Below are 18578 nucleotides of genomic sequence, written 5' to 3'. Positions count from 1 at the left end.
AAGTTAGGGTTTCTTGGGGATGTTGGGTGACAGTAGAGATAGGGGTTTGTTTTAGACAGGATTGGGCCCTGGTCAGTTAGGGGATTCTTTAATGCATTCATTCATTCCAAAGACATACTCCTAGGCCTGTGCAGCAATGACTCCAGCCTGGGCTCCTGAGGAGCCCACAGTTGGGGTGGAGGTCTCTGCCCAGGATGATCAGGATGTGATGGAGAACAGTACAGGGGCAGTGAAGCCCAGAGGAGAGAGATACTGACCATCTGGGGAATTAGGGAGTACTTCACAGAGGAGGTGACATTTTAGCTGGACCTTAAAGAGGAGCAAGAGTTTGCCAGTAGAGAAGGAAAGGGTCACCCAACTGGGAGACGAGCAAAGGCAAAGGCCTGGGGGAGGGAGATCAGGACCTTGGGGCCACTGATCCACATGTCTTCTGCTGGGCAGTGTTTAGGAACCTGAGATCAGACCTGCCCTTGAAAAATTCCTAGTCTTATAGGGGAGACTTTACTGGGGCCCGGCTAGCTACAGTCAGCCTCTAAGACAGTGACAAGGGAAGGTGCTAGGGTATGGGGAGCTGGAGAGAGTCCTGGCTGGGAGCTGGGGGCATCAAGGTGGTAGTTTCATAGAAAACAGAGCTTATGGCCGGGCGTGGTGGCTCACACCTGTAATCCCAGCACTTTGGGAGGCTGAGGTGGGCAAATCATGAGGTCAGGAGATTGAGAACATCCTGGCTAACACAGTGAAACCCCTTCTCTACTAAATATACAAAAATTAGCCGGTTGTGGTGGCATGCACATGTAATCCCAGCTATTTGGGAGCCTGAGGCAGGGAATTGCTTGAACCCAGGAGACCTCTGGAGCTTGCAGTGAGCCGAGATCCCACCACTGCACTCCAGCCTGGGCAACACAGCGAGACTCCATCTCAAAAAAAAAAAAAAAAAAGAAAAGAAAAGAAAACAGAGCTTATGCTGGGTTCCGAAGGATGAGTCGGGGGTCGCCAGGTGGACAGATTGGGGAACAGTGTTCCAGGCAGAGGGAATAGCCCATGCCAAGGCCTCAGGAAATGTTTTAAATGGCAGAGTGCAGGTGTGGTGGCTCACGCCTGTAATCCCAGAACTTTGGGAGGCCAAGGCGTGAGGATCATTTGAGCCCACGAGTCTGAGACCAGCCCGGACAACATAAGGGGACCCGTCTCTACAAAAAAAAAAATTTTTTTTTTAATTAGCTGGATGTGGTGGTGCACACCTGTAGTCCCAGCTACTCAGGAGGCTGGGACGGGGGGATAGCTTGACCCCAGGAGGTCAAGGCTGCAGTGAGCCGTGATTATGCCACTGCATTCCAGCCTGGCCGACAGAGCAAGACTCTTGTCTCAAAAAATAAATAAAATAAAATAAATAGCAGGGAGACAGTAGGACAGGAGTGGGAAGTAGTAGGAAACAGAGACTGCTGCAGAAAGGGACATTCAGCAGTTACAACCCGTTATGGGCTTGTGATGCTGGGGACCCAGTGATGAGTCAGACCAGGCCTGTCGCATTGGTCTTGTGGGGAAGGAACCTGGACACAGACAGCCACAACTGGGGGCTCAGGGATGGGACAGCAGGAGGGCAGGGGCTGTGAGAGGCTGTCTTAGTTTGCTAGGGCTTCCACAGCAAAGTACCACAGACTAGGTGGCTGAAATGAGAAAAATTCATTCTCACAATTATGGAGGCTGTAAGTTAGAGACGAGGATGTCAGCAGGGTTGGTCTCTTCCAAGGCCTCTCTCCTTGGCTTGTGGTCGGCTGGTCTTCTCCTGGGTCTTCATATGGTCTTCCCTCTGTTCTCATCTGTGACCTAATTCCCTCTTTTTCTTCTTTTTTTTTTTTTTTTTTTGAGACGGAGTCTTGCTCTGTCACTCAGGCTGTAGTGCAGTGGCGCGATCTCGGCTGCCTGCAACCTCTGCCTCCCGGGTTCAAGCGATTCTCCTACTTCAGCCTCCTGAGTAGCTGGGATTACAGGCACACACTACCACGCCCGGCTAATTTTTCTATTTTTAGTAGAGGTAGGATTTCACATTGTTGGTTAGGCTGGTCTCGAACTCCTGAACTGGTGATCTGCCCACCTCGGCCTCCCAAAGTGCTGGGATTACAGACATGAGCCACCGCGCCCGGCCCCCTCTTCTTATAAGGATGCCAGTCAGATTGTAGTAAGGTCCACCCTAATGACCTTATTTTACCTTAATTACGTCTTTAAAGACCCTATCTCCAAATATAATTACATTTTGAGGTACCAGGAATTAGGACTTCAGTGTATGAATTTTGGGAGATGCAACTTAGCCCATAGCAGAGGCTAAGGATGAGTGTGGACTTTCTGGGCTGGCAATGGGGTCCGAGGCTGCCCTGTTCTGTAGGCGAGAGAGGGATGCCCAGCTAGGTGGGAGTGTAGAACCTGCACAGCCTGCTGTCAAGCAGACCCCCAAGCAGGGGGAGATGCTCGACGTGGTTGAAGAGCACTGTGCATGAGCTGCAAGAGAAGAGCAGTACAGGGTGGTGGGCCAGCCCCTGGAGGCCAGGCCCGTCGGCCTGGTTGTTTATTTCTCCAGGAGATAGGGAGGAGCCAGGAAAGGATTGCCCTGAGGCAATGTGGAGCTCCGCTGGAGGGAAGGGGGCCAGAGGAGGCTGGGGCTGCAGTTTTAGGGATGCTAGGAGGGGTGGGATTTAGGACCAGGTTAGAGTTAGTGGCTGCCTGAAGTAGGGCTAAGGTCTGGGTGAATTAGACCTAGAATCAGGCAGGATTCCCGCCTGATCCAAAGCCAGGACACACTTGCCGCCGAGCTCCCTTCTTGTCCTTCTTATATCTTGTATCAGTAGCCATTTAATGCCCTGTCCCCAGGGCCAGGAAACAGGACCTGAAATCTGGTAGCGTCCTGGGCACCCACTCCCCACCTCCACCCTCAACAGTCTACATCTTTTTTTTTTTTGAGACAGAGTCTTGCTCTGTTGTCCAAGCTGGAGTGCAGTGGTGCAGTCACGGCTCACTGTAGCCTCAACCTCCTGGGCTCAAGCAACCTTCCCATCTCAGCCTACTGAGTAGCTGGGACTGTAGGTGCCCACCACCATCATGCCCGGCTAACTTTTTTATTTTTTGGAGAGATGGGGATTTCACTATCTTGCCCAGGCTGGTCTCAAACTCCTGGCCTCAAATGATCTACCTGCCTCGGTGCAGTGTGCATCTTAATGGGACTGTGTGCTGGCTTTTTGCTTTTTAGCTTTTAAATGTTTTCTTGCTTGTTAAAACATAATGTATATAGAGTAAAGTGCTCAAATTTTAAGTGTATAGCTTGATGAATTTTTGCATATGTAAGGACCCTGTAACCACCAAACAAGATCCTTTCTCACCTGGTGCAGGCTTCCTCATGCCCTTTCCCAGTCAGTACCCCCAAGGTGCTCACTCATCTGACTGTGATCATCTGCTATCAGCTTGCCTGTTTTTGAATTTCCTGTAATTGGAATCATAAATTATGTCTGCCTTTGTGTTTGGCATCTGTCATTCAGCCTCATGTCTCCAAGCTTCGGCCATGTATATGAAGCAGGAGTTTGTTCTTTTTCATTACTGTGGCATATTTCATTGTATGGACATACCACATTTTATTTATCCATTCACCTGTTGATGGCCCCTTAGGCTGTTTCCAGTTTGGGGCCATTATGAAAAGACTGCAGAGGAATTCTGCCCATGTCCTTTGATGGGCAGGACACGTGTTTCTTTTGGGCAGATGCCCAGGAGTGGACGTGCTGCATCTTAGGGAGAGGGCATCTTTTCAGCTTTTCTGAGTGGTGCTTGTATCAATTTACACTCCCACCAGCAATGCATGACCTATCTTTTTAATTAGGAATTTAAAACTCAAGCAGCATTTCACATTGAATAATCCTCAATTGCAAGATTTCTAGACTTTTTTTTTTTTTTTTTACAGTTAGTGAGTTCTTCCTATTTCCTATCCCTTACTTTATCTCCATTCTTTTTTTTTTTTCTTTTTCTTTTTTTTTTTTGAGACAGGGTCTCACTCTGTCACCCAGGCTGGAGTGCAGTGGTGCAGTCACAGCTTACTGTAGCCTTGACCTCCTGGATTCAAGCAATTCTCCTGCCTCAGCCTCCCCAATAGCTGGGACTACAGGTGCGTGCCATCGTGCCCAGCTAATTTTTGTGTCTTTAGTAGAGATGGGGTTTCTCCATGTTACCTAGGCTGGTCTTGAACTCCTGGGTTCAAGAGATCTGGCTGCCTGAGTCTCCCAAAGTGCTGGGATTGCAGGCGTGAACCACTGTGCCTGGCTTAGCTGTCTTCTTTAAGTATCTTGGTGCAGAGCACACTAGAGTTGGACAGCTCCTTTAGTAGGAGTGGGGTCATGGTTTAGGTAGGGATTTTGGAGTGAGTTGTGGGAAGAGTTTGGATCAGGGACAGGGTCTCAGGACAGTTGGGAGTCAAGGTCAGATGAAGGACTTGAACCATCTGGGCACAACTTGGGATTCAAGGTGAGTAAGTGGACTAAGGATGGGTCAGGCTGAAACCCAGATTTGTCCTGGGGTCTAGGACCAGGAAGGGTTGGATTCAGTTTCAGGATGAGCTTGGGCGAGGGGACTGTTGGAGATGAGACAGCTGGAAGTCAGGACTGGGGGACATTAGACTAGAGTGGATCCGATTAGAAGTAGGAGCCCTGGAGTCATGAAGACCAGGGGTCCAATCAGGGCACATCTACTGTCTTGCTGTGCTTTTGGGGAGGTGACATCCCTTCTTGGAGCCTCAGTTTCCTCCTCTGTAAAATAGGGTAATATTAGCACTAACCGCTAATGTGAGCTGTGAGTCATATCTAGCTCTGTGCTTGGCACTGGTGAGCACTCGCCTTTCTGTGAAAAGTATCAGAGCGCTTTGAGGACAGGCATTTGTCTCCGTGGGTTTATGTGCTTGCTGCCTGCCACCCTCCCTTGGCCGCCTCCTTTCATTTCCTGGGCCTGGGGAGCTATAGAATGGGGTTGTATTACAGGGGTGGACTTGAGACTGCAGCTGGGGTTCAAGCGTGAAGTCCCAGATCAGGTTTAGATTGGAGGACAAGCTCAGGGGTAGAGCCAGATGGAGCTGGGGTTACAGAGGATCAGGTTGGGTCTGCTAGGCCGGTGTGCTAAACATAGGAAGAAAGTCCAGGTGGGAGTGAGATGTGGATGGGGAAAGTGGTAGGGTGGGAAGAGGGCCAGAGGGTGGCTGAATCACACACGCTCAGAGATCTGACAACTGCCTCCTTTGGGGACGCTGCAGCCCCATCACATCTCTGAGGCCCCACTCAGAGTGGAAAACATGTCTCACCCGAAACCTGGTAGGGCAGGACGGGAACCTGGGCGGCCCGCCCCAGGAGGAGGCCCAAGGCTGCTCTCCCTCCTTTGGGACGTCACCAGCCTCCTCCTGGGCAGCTGATACCTTCTCACGACCACCTTCCACCTCCTGCCCTGCCCTTTGCTGCACTGTGGGTAACACCCCTGTGTCACTTTCTGGAGAGGTAAAAGGATAAGGCAAGATCCCCCAAGGCCTGAGGGCTGTGTCTCATCTTGCCAGAGGAGAGCAGAAGCCCAGAACGGAGGACATGTCTCTTGGGAAGAGACACTTCCAAGGTGGCTGGGGGTAAGGGGGGAATTTGGGGGAAAGGCTTGGGGAGTGTGGTGGAATGGGGGCCCGAGAGCCCTCCTGGCTTCCCCTCCTTCACCCCACTTCCATTCCTCCTCTGTCCCCAGAAATAAGAATGTCTAAGCCTCTGGAGGCCGAGAAGCAAGGTCTGGACTCCCCATCAGAGCACACAGGTGGGTGGGCAGGGAGCAAGGGGGCAGGGGTCACCTTGGGCAGGGGAAGTGGGGCAGATGGGAAGAGAGCTGGGAGGCGACAGGTGTGGTGGGGGTGGCTGATGACAACACATCCTTTCCCTCTCTTTGCAGACACCGAAAGAAATGGACCAGACACTAATCATCAGGTTAGGAGGGAGTGGATAAGCGGGAGGGGGTGGGAAGGAATGGGGAGAGGGGTTCAGAGGGGGCTCTGTGCCGCCTGTGGTAGGAGGGCAGGGAGCGGGGGTGGTCAGAAGCTGCTTCACTGCACTATTCCCATCCCCTTCCTCCTACTTTCTCTTTGCAGAACCCCCAAAATAAGACCTCCCCATTCTCCGTGTCCCCAACTGGCCCCAGTACAAAGGTAAGCACCTGTTGGAACAGCCAGGGAAGCGGGCAGCGCTTGGAAGAGGGTCCTCAGGAGGCCTGCCTCAGTCCAAGGGCTGAGAGAGCACTGAGCCTTGGTACCTTGGTAACGAGGTTCCTCCCGCCCCTTCTCACTCTTGGGCTCCCACCCCAGGCCTGTGACTCACGCAGGCTCCTTCCCCTTCCCTAGGGGGTGGGGGTGGCCAGGGAAATCCCCCCCAGAGCCCCAGGGCGATGAACAACAGGAAGCCAAAGGCCCGCCCCCATCCCAACTTCCCTGACCCAACAGGGGCCTGCACCACCGCCTGTCCCCCAATATACACATTTGGCGGCCAGCTGAGGTGGGGGTGGGGGGCTGGTACCAGTTGAGGATAGCTGTAGGAATGCAGGAGAGAATGACAGGGAGGCCGGAAGCAGCCGGGCAGTACAAATTCCACATCCAGATGGGGCCCTGTGCCTGGCATTCTGGGCTTCTTGGGGTTGCTTGGGCTCCAGTCTCCACCCTCCAGCCTGGTGCAGGGGTAGCAGGCAGTTCCAGAGGCTTGAAGGTAGCACTGGAGGTGGGGGCAGAGAAGGTATGAGCAGGACTCCAGACCCTGACCAGCGGTGGCTGAGGGATGGGGTGGGAGGCTGGGAACTGCTCCCCACCCTGCAACAGCTTTGCTCTGTGACCATGGGAAAGTCACTTCCCCTCTCTGGGCCTCTCAGTTTCCTCTTCAGTATCATTGGTCAGGGGGGAGGGGGCAGTCGGATGGGATGGCCTCTGTGGTTGCCTCCATGTCTGGTGTACCCCCATGCCACCATGAGAGGAGAGGACAAAAGTGCTTTGTGAGCAGGTGTCCTGCTTCTGTGCTGAGTGCTTTGAACGGGGTCTAGGGGAGACAGGCTCTCGATCTTGACCTCCTTGACCCTCTGATGGCAGGTTTGGCTATTGCCTTAGCCCTCAGAGCACAGCGTGTATCCATTGCCCCCACCCTGTCCTCAGTTGAATCAGATCTTTGCAGTCTGTTCTCAAACTGGCAGCACGCTTCCTTCTTTTGGGGATGCCAGTGGGACCAAGGGAATGAAGGTTTCTCCCTCCCCTTCCTGGCCTCGGGCTCTGTCCACAACTCGCCCTGTACGCCCTGTTTCTCTGGCCTTTGCCTCTCAACTTCTCTCCATCTCTTCTGTGTCAGTCTTTCCCCAACTGAAGTGATTCATGTGCTCCTGTCACGGTCTCAGGCATAAGACCACTGTGTGCAACTATTTACATAATAATTTTGTTAATTGGCTCAATTTTTTAAAAAAGCACCTTATTATGGAAAATGTGAAGTGGATACAGAGATAGAGAGAAGGGTATAATGAAAATAAACCCCCTAGATACCCATCAATCAGCTTCAGCAATTACCAACTCATGAACTGGCTTGCTTTTCGACAGCTTTTTAAATAAATGTTTTTTAAATGGAAATTTCACAAATGGAAAACCAGAATCACTTGCTACGGAAATAAATACGATGATTATTAAAATTTACCCAGAGTCTCTTGTGTGCCGAAGGGTCTAAACCTCAGAGGCCTGTTCTCTGCTTATTAAAAAAGGAGATTAGGGCTGGGCGCGGTGGCTTACACCTGTATTCCCAACAGTTTGGGAGACAAAGCGGGCAGATCACCTGAGGTCAGGAGCTTGAGACCAGCCTGGAAAACACAGTGAAACTTTGACTCTACTAAAAATACAAAAATTAGCCAGGCATGGTGGTGAGTGCCTGTAATCCCGGCTACTTGGGAGGCTGAGGCATTGTGGAGAATTGCTTGTGCCCAGGAGGTAGAGGTTGCAGTGAGCCGAGATTGCACCACTGCACTCCAGCCTGGGCAACAGAGCGAGACTCCAGCTCAAAAGAAAAAAAAAAAAAAAAAAAAGGAGATTAGGCCAGATGCAGTGGCTCAAGCCTGTAGTCCTAACACTTTGGGAGGCCAAGGTGGGTAGATTGCTTGAGCCCGGGAGTTCAAAACCAGCCTGGGCAACATAGTGAGACCCTGTCTCTACAGAAAATACAAAAATTAGCTGGGTGTGCACGCCTGTAGTCTCAGCTACTTGAGACAGAGGCAGGAGGATCGCTTGAGTCTGGGAAGTTGAGGCTGCAGTGAGTCCTGATGGTGCCACTGCACTCCAGCCTGGGTGACAGAGCAAGACCCTGTCTCAAAAAAATAAAATTAAATTAAAATAAAAGTGGAGATTAGCTGGTATTGGAGAGATGGTAAAGACATTCAAGCACCAATCAGAGCCTTTAAGATAACCAGAAACAATGAAAAAGCACTGAAAAGGGAATAGTGTGCTCACCATGGCATTCAACATTTTTTTTTTTAAACTTTTTTTTTTTTTTTGAGACGGAGTCTCGCACTGTCACCCGGGCTGGAGTGCAATGGCATGATCTTGGCTCACTGCAACCTCCACCTCCTGGCTTCAAGCGATTTTTGAGGCGGAGTCTCGCTCTGTCGCCCAGGCTGGAGTGCGGTGGCACCATCTCGGCTCACTGCACCTCCGCCTCCCGGGTTCAAGTGATTCTCTTGCCTTAGTCTCCCGATTAGCTGGGATTACAGGTGTGTGCCACCATGCCTGGCTAATTTTTGTATTTTTAGTAGAGATGGGGTTTCACCATGTTGGCCAGGCTGGTCTCGAACTCCTGACCTCAAGTGATCCACCCACCTTGGCTCCCAAAGTGCTAGGATTAAGGGGCGAGCCACCGCGCTCAGCCTATTTTTAAAAAAACTTTGTATTAAAATATGATACACATTAAAGACACACATAGATCTTCAATGTATGACTGTGAACTTTCAGAAACAGCACACCCATGTCACTAGCACCAGATCAAGAAGCAGAGCATGACCAGCCTTCCAGAGGCCCTTAATGCCCCTGCCAGGGATAGCCGCTACCCTGACTTCTCATACTCAGTGTCATTTCATGCTGCATCTCTGCAGCACTTTTTTTTTTTTAACCTCTCTTTTTTTTTTTTTTTTTTTAAGAGACGGTGTCTCGCTCTGTTGCCCAGGCTAGTCTCAAACTCCTGGCCTCAAGCAATCCTCCTGCCTCAGCCTCCCAAAATGCTGGGATTACAGGCATAAGCCACCACACTTGGCCTCTGTAGCTCTTAAACTTTCTAATACTTATATTCCATAATTTGGGACATGCCATTCACTGTCTATTATTTGGCCTTTCCTTGGCCTCTGTTTGTCTGTGTCCACATTCCAAATATCACCCCCCTGCCAACACACTGTGTCATTTTGCCCAAGTTGCTTTCCCTCTCTGGACTTCCTTTTACAAAATGGTGTTGGGCTATCAGGCTGAAGGATGATCCCACTGTCCACTTTAGGCGTGAGGGTGTGTGATCCATCAGGCCATGCCTTCTCCCACCACTGTGTGTGCTTCAGCCAACAGGCCTTTCAGCCAACAACTGCTGTTGTCTGGCTTTTTACCTAGGAGCGGAGGAGGCCAGAGTGGCTCTATGCTGGTCTGTTCTGTGTGTATGGTGCAAGATGTGTCCATATCATATTCAGAAAGACATGGAGAGGCTTGGCAGACCTCAGCGGAGGCTGAAGCCTGGCATTTCCTGGGCCACATCTGGCTTGTCCACAGTGTAGGACAAATGCTGTGCTTTGCTTATTATGCCAGTATTTTTGTTCCAGATTTTGAAAAGAGTGGCCAGCAGGAACCGAGTAGGAGCCAGATAAGATTTCCACTTAGGCAGGCGCTCTCTCCAGCCCACCTCCATCCACCCCTACTCCTGTCATTCATTTGTGCCCATTTCTGTGAGCATCTGACTTTGTAGCCCAGGTTCCAAGGTGGTGGTTTTTCTTAGTACCTGAAAACCTTTTCTTCCAACAAAGTCTTACTTCATTGGACAAATAAGGGATGTACCTGGCTAGGTGCAGTGGCTTATGCCTGTAATTCCAGCATTTTGGGAGGCCAAGGCAGGAGGATCGCTTGAACCTAGGAGTTCAAGACCAGCCTGGGCAACATAGTGATACCCTGTCTCTACAGAAAAATTTAAAAATTAGCCAGGTGTGGTGGTGGGCACCTGTAGTCTCAGCTGCTCGGGAAGCTGAGGTGGGAGGATTGCTCGAGCCTGGGAGGTAGAAGCTGCAGTAAGCTGTGCTCATGCCACTGCACTTCAGCTTGGGCAACAGAGTGAGACCTTATCTCAAAAACAAAAAGAAAAAAAAAGCAAGAGAGATGCACCTCTGTGTGATACAGATGAAGGGTGTGGGACCCAGAAGCTGCTTATTTGACCTCCCAGGTGCCCAGTGGGAGTATTTTCCTTTTTTTTTTTTTTAGAAATGGGGTTTCACCATGTTGGCCAGGCTGGTTTCGAACTCCTGACCTCAAGTGATCCGCCTGCCTCGACCTCCCAAAGTGCTAGGGTTACAGGTATGAGCCACCGTGCCCAGCCACTATTTTCCATTTTACAGACAGGGAAACTGACTCTCAGGAGGGGAAAAACGCTCTGCAAAGGGGACTTCTCCTGTAGGGAGTTTGGGTGCAGGTGTTGTGTTAGCCCTATCTGATTGATGAGGAAACTGAGGCCAGAGGAGTGGTTTGAAGCTCCCAGCGGTCAGTGCAGGACCACAGGCTGCACCCTCATGTCCACACCCCAGTCTGCTCCTCCTGTGCCAGCCTGATTGCCATTGCCACACATGTGCCCTCTCTTTGGTTCACAGGTGGGCATTCTCTCTGGCCTCCACTTAACATTCTGGGGTCCCGGACCCTGCCTCTCTCCCCCTCAGATCAAGGCTGAAGACCCCAGTGGTGATTCAGCCCCAGCAGCACCCCTGCCCCCTCAGCCGGCCCAGCCTCATCTGCCCCAGGCCCAACTCATGTTGACGGGCAGCCAGCTAGCTGGGGTAAGTACTCGGGGAAGGATGGGGACAAGGGGACAATCCAGCCACCCCTCATCTGTTACAGGGCTAGTGGATGAACTGTTCCACCAAGGCCATGGCCACTCTCTCACGCCTGCCTCTTGCCCTCTTCTGTCCTCCAGGAGGTCTTGTCCCCTTACTTGCTTGGCTTAGGCACTAACCCCTCTCTGCCTTCTCTGCTCCTCTTCAACCCCCTGCTCCGATTCCTGCTGTCCCTGACACCCCGCAGCTCACGGCACTGATGCCAGCTCAGCAGCAGCTCCTCCTGCAGCAAGCCCAGGCCCAGCTCCTGGCCGCCGCCGTGCAGCAGTCCAGTGCCGCCGCTGCCGCTAACGCCGCTGCCGCCGCCGCCGCCTCCGCCTCCTCCTCTACTTCCTCCTCCTCCTCCTCCTCTGCCTCCTCCTCGACCTCACAGCCCCCAGCCTCCTCTGGGGGGGGTGACCTGCCACCACCACAGCCTGCCAGCCAGCCCCCTGGGACCCCACAGCTCACCTTGTCCCAACCCATCCAGCTCACAGCACAGGTAAGGGCAGCCACTGGGGACCAGGCTCCCTGCAGTGAAGGACATGCAGAAACAGTGAGTGTGTGGGAAGGGGCTGATTGGTCCACATGGACTGTTCTGACCACCGGCCACATGCCAGGCAGTTCCTAGCAACCCTAGGAAGCTTTGGAAGATGTTGCTGTCCCATCTTACAAAGGGGTATAGTGAGGCTCACAGGGAGGAATATCCCACATCATAATCCTCCCTCTGGTGGTGTGTCAGGGGCAGTGCTTCCTATGCATCTCGCTGGGAGTTCACAGCCTCCTGGGAGGTTGATTGTTGTCCTCAACTTACAGGTAAGGAAACCAGGAGTCACTCCCGTGAATGGTACCATGTGGGTACAAAACAAAAGGTTGAGAATAAGAATGAGTGCCCTACCCTCATCGTGTCCCCTGGCTCATCCAACAAGATGCTCTTTCAAAAAAGGGGCCCGTGATCTATGAATTAGGAGGTTCTCCATCACCTCCCCGACTCTGGAGCTTTTGCTGGTCCATAGTTAATCATGAATTAGTGGCTGTCTCAGTTTCCTAGGGCTGCCATAACGTAATACCATAAACTGGGTGGCTTAAGGCAACAGAAACATATTGTCTCCAACCACAAGTCCAAACTCAAGGTGTCGGCAGGGCCGTGCTCTCTCTGAAGGCTCCCAGGGAGAATCTGCCCTTGCCTCTTCTGGCTTCCGATGGTGCTGTCAATCCTTGGTGTTCCATAGCTTAGTAGATGGCTCACTCTGATCTCTGCCTCCTCTGTCGTCACATGGCCATCTTCTCTCTGTGCACCTGTCTCTGTATTCAAATTTTTCTTTCTTGTAGGGACACTAGTCATTAGTTTAGGGCTCACCCCAATGACCTCATTTTAACTTGATTACATCTGCAACCCTATTTCCAAATAAGGTCACATTTACAGGTACCAGGAGTGAGGGCTTCCACATATCTTTTTGGGGACACAATTTAACCCCTAACAGTGGCCAATAGAGTTCCCATAAGGACAGCCAGGGGAGCAGAGTGGGAGCTGACTAGTCTTCCTCTTCCGAAGGGCAGCTGTCTCCAGCCCACTCCTGTCAACACCTTCCCATGTCACCCATTCATGTTGTCTGTCTGGTTTTCATAAGCCTTAGAGCTGTGGCCAAGTTTCAGGGCAGTGAAGGTTGTGGGAAGCCCTACAGCAAAGCCACCTGTTTAACTTCCCTCAGCCTAGCATTTCCCTCAGTGACTGCTCCACAAAAGGCTTTTCTCTCACTCCGTCCAACCACTTCCACAGAACCCTAGATACAGATGCTGTCCACGCAGGGAGCTGTCCAGCCCTGGTGAGGCTGTTCCCTTGATACAGTTCACCCCAATAATGGCCCGTTCCATTATTGGCCAATGCTCCCATTTGGGACTTTCCTTAACACTGAGCTGATAACCTGCCTCCTTAGAACTTCCTTCCACTGGGCCTGGTTCTGTGGAGACACTGTAAACTGGGCCCATGGCTCCGTGATGGCTCTTGTAGATGTAGCCTTGTTTATTTTTTTTTTTGAAATAAGGTCTTGCTTTGCTGCCCAGGCTGGAGTGCAGTGGCGGATTATGGCTCACTGCAGCCTCAACCTCTTTGGGCTCAAGTAATCCTCCCACCTCAGCCTCCTGAGTAGTTGGGACTACAAGTGCATGCCACCACACCCAGCTAATTTTTTTATATATACATATTTTTTGTAGAGACAGGTTTTTGCCATGTTGCCCAGGCTGGTCTTGAACTCCTGAGCTCAAGCGATCTGCCCACCTTGGCTTCTCAAAGTGCGGGATTATAGGCATGAGCCGCGGTGCTCGGCCCAGATGTAGCCTTTCAATACCTGGCTCTTGAAGTAACAGTAACTTAGTCTGTTGGGTGCCACCTTTGTTCCAGGCACCATGCCAGTGATGGCCTCTTTGCTCCCATGAATCCTCCCCACAGCTGAGGCTCCAAGGGGTAAAGTGACCTGCCCCAGATTATTCTGTAAGCAAGAGTGTTAGAGCCAGCCTGGAAGTCCAGGGCTCTAACCACATGATCCGCGGCTACTGCTTTTAGCTGTCCTTCACGGAACATGGTTTCTAGCCCCTCCCACTCCGGCCACCAGAGACTCCAGCAGCAGGTGTTCCATTTGCCTTGTAGCATAGACAGCCCTTTACTGAGCAACGCCAAGGGCTTGGGGCTCTTCACTGGGGCTGGGCTCTTTTGCATCTCAGTGGCCCTGCTCTTGTTCTCTCTTTTCCCAGGAAGTCTGCTCCCTTCCTTTACCTGGACAGTTCCTCTTCATCTGAGCCCCAGCCCAGGAGTCCACACCTCTAGGAAGTCATGATGACTTCCCTCCCCCAGCCGTGCCTGAATCTGCCTGAGGAAATATCAGTTGAAGGAACAAAGACTAGAGGATAGAAGGTGGAACAGGGCAGCCTAGCGCAGACCCAGCCAGGCCACCATCTCTGTGAGCAGCAGACATTCTTGCCTATGCACTCCTAGAGCCACCTCCCCCAGCTCCCCAGGGACCCAGCAGCAGCAAGCTGAGTCTCCACCACCTGCCGTACAGCCCAGGCCCTGATTGTCAAGGTCTCCTTAAACCCCTCCTCCTTTCCTCTCACTCCTCCTTCTCCAGCTTCCCTCAGCTCTGATCTTTCCCTTTCTGTCCTCAACAAGTGCAAAGCTGGGCCAGGTTTGTTTTCTGGGAATTCTTTCTCACAAACTGAGTTGCCCTTTGACGTCATTTCTACAACAGCACCTCCTATGGGCACCATGCTGGGCCCAGGCTGCAGAGGGACCAGCTCTTCCTGACTTACCTACCCACTGCTCCAGCCTTCCCCGGCTCCTAGGCTCGGCTGGCTCTCCCGGGCCGCATCTCATGCCCTCCACCCCCCAGTCCACTTCTCATGCCTGCTAAGCTCTGATCCTGCAGTCATTCCACAAACATTTTCTGGCCTCCTGTGTGTCAGGCCATGGCAGGAAGCTGAAGACTTAGGAGTGAGTCACAGCCATCCTTGCCCCTGAGGGGCTCCCTGTCCTGCAGTGGAGCAAGCACATCAGGGAGCCACTAAGAAATGTTTCACTTGAAAGATACTAAGAAGCCCAGGAAAGAGAGTAAAAAACACTCATAAATGCTATCCCTTTGAAATTATATGAAGTACCAAGGAAAAGCCCCCCTTCCAGCCCTCTGATGTCAGCTTCCAAAGTAATGCTGGTTAAACAGTTTGGCAGGATCCTTCCCTGCAATCTCCTAGCTTGTACAGATGAAGGGGCAATTACAATACAGTTCTATAATTTGTCTGTCCATTGCTCAGTGTGCTGCCTTCTACTGAGGGGGCTGTGTGGATATTTACCGAATCAATGAGGGATGTTTTGCGGCAGATTTTCAATCAAGGGTAGGAAAGATATCTCTCCAGGGAAGTATTTCAGAACGTCTGGGGCAGGCGTTGATTGAAAACTTACGTTAACAGTTAAAACATCATTTTGTATTGGAGAGTCGGAGGGGGGAGGGGGAATTCCTATTTTCCTAATAGGACCATGGCAAATAAAGCTTGACAAAATCTTTTAGGCTGCTAGGACCTAGCGAGTGAAAGTTTCCCAAAGAAACCAACTGAGTGTGATGGGAATGTGGGAAGAGAAATGTGATGTGTGTCTGAGGGAATCAGGACCCACATCTGTCCAGGCTTTCAGGAGGAGGTGGGATCTGAACTCAGGGGAATGGGAAGGAGTTTGCTGGGAAGGGGCTTCCAGGCTGTGGGAATGGCAAGTGCAAAGTGAGAAAACAGGGCAGGCTGTAGCCGCACAAATAGGGATGGATGAGCTGGTAGGGAGGAGCCAAAGCCCAAGTCCAGGTGGCTGAAGAAGACTCAGGAATATTTGGCTCAGATCACCGAAAAGGCCTGGTCTGGAATATCAGGCCCAGCTCCAGGGGTCTGTCTCCCTGTTTCATTGTAGGGCACGTAAAATGGGTGTCAGCATTTCCAGACTTGCAGCTATCCTGCCCAGGGAGATAAAATATGTCCCCTGGGCTGGGCGGGGTGGCTCAGGCCTGTAATTCCAGCACTCTGGGAGGCCGAGGTGGGCGGATCACTTGAGGTCAGGAGTTCAAGACCAGTCTGGCCAACATGGTAAAACCCCGTCTCTACTAAAAGTACAAAAATTAGCCGGCCATAGTGGCATGTGCCTGTAATCCTAGCTACTCGGGTGGCTGAGGCAAGAGAATTGCTTGAACCCAGGAGGTGGAGGCTGCAGTGGACCAAGATCGTGCCACTGCACTCCAGCCTGGGCAACAGAGTAAGAGTCTGTCTCAATAAAACAAACAAACAAAAGCACGTCCCCTGGCTAGATTTGAGTCCTTGCCCTCGACCCCAGAGAAGGCAAGGTCAGCCCTACCTGGACCTCGTGACTTGAGGATGGGAAAGTGTAACCCCTGAAAGAGATGGGTTCTGTTGCTTGAATAAGTTGAAGAAGGGCAGTGGGTACCAGGCCAATCAAAACTGCCCACCTGGAGGTGTGTGGTCAGTTCATCCACAGGGCCTTGGAGTCCAGGAGCCTGCCCAGGCATGCCAGTTGCTTCCACTGGTTCCTGGGTTGGGATCTGCTGTTGCCTGTCTGTCCTGGAATTTCAGCATAAGGTAGTATGTGATGTAATATGCAGTACATATGTAGGTATTTTTTTCTCCCTGTTGAATCGTTCTCCGTTTGTGGTGTTCTGCCCTGATCTCCACAACTTCCTGGGTTCCATGTCACAGGGCCAACTGCTGGGGGTCCACAGAAGAACCCACACTGGAGAACGGCCACTCCTCTGCCCCTACTCCCATCTTTAGAGCTTGCCCTAGTGGAGTGACTGTACTAATCGACTGCAGGGGATAGGAGAATGGACTGCAGGGGATAGGAGTAGAAATGAGAGCCCAGTAGGAAGTCCTTGAAGGCATACAGATGGGACATGAGGGTGGCTTGAGCCAGGAGGGTGAGGATGGGGATCCTGGTTGCTATTTTGTATTGATTGGATAGGTCAAGGATGACTCCTAGGATTTTGGCTTCAGCAGCTGGGTGGTAATGATGTGGTTTCCTGAGTTGGGGAAGATGGGAGGAATGGGATGTTTTGGAAGGCTGGGGTAGAGAGCCAGCAGTTTCATTTTGGACATGTTAGGGTTTGAAGAGTCTATTAATCATCCACATGGGAACACCACCTAAGCAGATGCATATTTGAGGCTGAAGCTCAGCAGAGTATCTGGGCAGGAGCTGGAAGTTGTTAGTTGTCAGGAAGAGAATGAATTTGGCCAGGCACAGTGGCTTATGCCTATAATCCCAACACTTTAGGAGTCCAAAGCAGGAGGATGGCTTGAGGCGAGTTCGAGACTAGCCTGGGCAACATAGAGAGACCCTGTATCTTAAAAAAAAAAAATTAACCAGGTGTGGTGATGCATGCCCATAGCCTCCAAGCTACTTGAGAGGCTGAGGCAGGAGGATCGCTTGAGCATGGGAGGTCAAGATGGCAGTGAGCTATGATTGTACCATGACACTCCAGCCTGGAAGATAGAGTAAGACCCTGTCTCCAAAGAAAGAGAGAAAGAAAGAAAAGGAAGGAAGGATAGATGGACAGATGGAAGGAAGGAAGGACTCAGCCGGATTGGGTTCCCACCCTCAAGAGCTCACATTCAAGTGTGGTGACATGAGGTGGGCAATGGTAGCAAATACTCATTTTGAGGGATATGTTGTAATTTCCAAAATGCTTTCTAGATAATATTGCTCAGGCCTCACAACAACCCAGTGAAGAATTAGACATTATTATCCCCATTTTACAGATAAGAAAACTGAGGCCCTGAGAGAGAAATGACTCAGTCATAATGACTGCCATTTATGAAGGACCAATTAAGTGAAGAGGAATCAGGCTAAACATTCTACACATATTGTCTCATTTAATTCCTTTAACAGCTCCATGAAGTAAGACTTATTGTGGTGTCACCTGAGGAAACTGAGGCTTAAAGAGGGTAAGGAACGGCCTGAGGTGTGTGAGGGGCAGTCAGGATTCTGGGCTCCAAGGCCCAGGTCTCTCCATAACAACTTGCATCGTGATCCTGTACAGTTAAGGAGGCTGAGGCCCAGAGGGAAAGTGGCTTCCCCCAGGCACACAGCAAGAAGCAGGTGAGAGGGCTAAGGCTCAAACCCCCGAGCTTCCAAGCTGGAAGGGACCCTTGCACCCCACTAGTCTAACCTTCCCCTAGGTTGGGCGTTTCCTTGTCGGTGTTGTTGCCAGGTGGGGATTTTCACCCAGGTGGCTTCCATGGCAGGCACCCACTCTCTTCCCAGGCAGTGCGTCCCACCACCAGACAGACCGAGATTACTCAGAGTGTCAGAAAGCCTGACCTCATTTTAATTTTAAATTTTATTTTATTTTATTTATGTACTTATTCATTTTTTTAGAGACGAGGTCTTGCTCTATCACCATCATAACTCACTGCAGTGAGGTGCAGTGGCACCATCATAACTCACTGCAACCTCGACCTGCTGGCTGAAGCAATCCTCCCACCTCAGCCTCCCGAGTAGCTGAGACTACAGGCATGTACCATCATATCTGGATAAGTAAAAAAAAAAAAAAAAAAAATTTGTGGAGATGGAGTTTCACTATGTTGCCCAGCTGGTCTTGAACTTCTGGCCTCAAGTGATCCTCCCACCTCAGCCTCCCAAAGTGCAGGGATTATAAGCGTGAGTCACTGCATCCAGCTGAGTTTTATTTTATTTTTAAGTAGCAAATAATCATTGTATATATTTATGGGGTAAAATATGATGTTTTGATACAGGTATACATTGTGGAATGATCAAATCAGGCTAATTAGCATACTTATCACCTCAAATATTTATCATTTCTTCGTGGTGAAAACATTTAAAGTACTCTTCTTGCCAGACACAGTGGCGCAGTGTAATCCCAGCTACTTGGGAGTCTGAAGCGGGAGGATGGCCTGAGCCCAGGAGTTCA

General features: G+C 51.1%; 2 protein-coding genes across 10 annotated transcripts in view; one reads left to right on the top strand and one right to left on the bottom strand.

The window, feature by feature from the left end:
* Window positions 1–18578, bottom strand: part of LOC103888610 (CEA cell adhesion molecule 6) — a 913736-nt gene that overhangs the window by 535940 nt on the left and 359218 nt on the right. The gene's annotated exons all lie outside the window — the stretch shown is intronic.
* The window catches only part of POU2F2 (POU class 2 homeobox 2), an 89971-nt gene that overhangs the window by 49866 nt on the left and 21527 nt on the right, over window positions 1–18578 (top strand). For 4 of the 9 annotated variants that reach the window (XM_054540532.2, XM_054540531.2, XM_024237149.3 and 1 more), the window contains exons 2-5: window positions 5749–5814; window positions 5947–5981; window positions 6143–6199; window positions 10957–11073. In XM_054540532.2, the coding sequence (XP_054396507.1) occupies window positions 5749–5814; window positions 5947–5981; window positions 6143–6199; window positions 10957–11073 (275 nt within the window). Of the gene's footprint in view, window positions 1–4026; window positions 4145–5748; window positions 5815–5946; window positions 5982–6142; window positions 6200–10890; window positions 11074–11317; window positions 11612–18578 lie in introns of all 9 variants that reach the window. The other 5 variants (XM_054540530.2, XM_054540528.2, XM_054540525.2 and 2 more) reach the window with 4 other exon arrangements.

The sequence above is a fragment of the Pongo abelii genome, chromosome 20, assembly GCF_028885655.2.
Source record: "Pongo abelii isolate AG06213 chromosome 20, NHGRI_mPonAbe1-v2.0_pri, whole genome shotgun sequence".
NCBI lineage: Eukaryota > Metazoa > Chordata > Mammalia > Primates > Hominidae > Pongo > Pongo abelii.
This window is presented reverse-complemented; position numbering and strand designations above follow the sequence as displayed.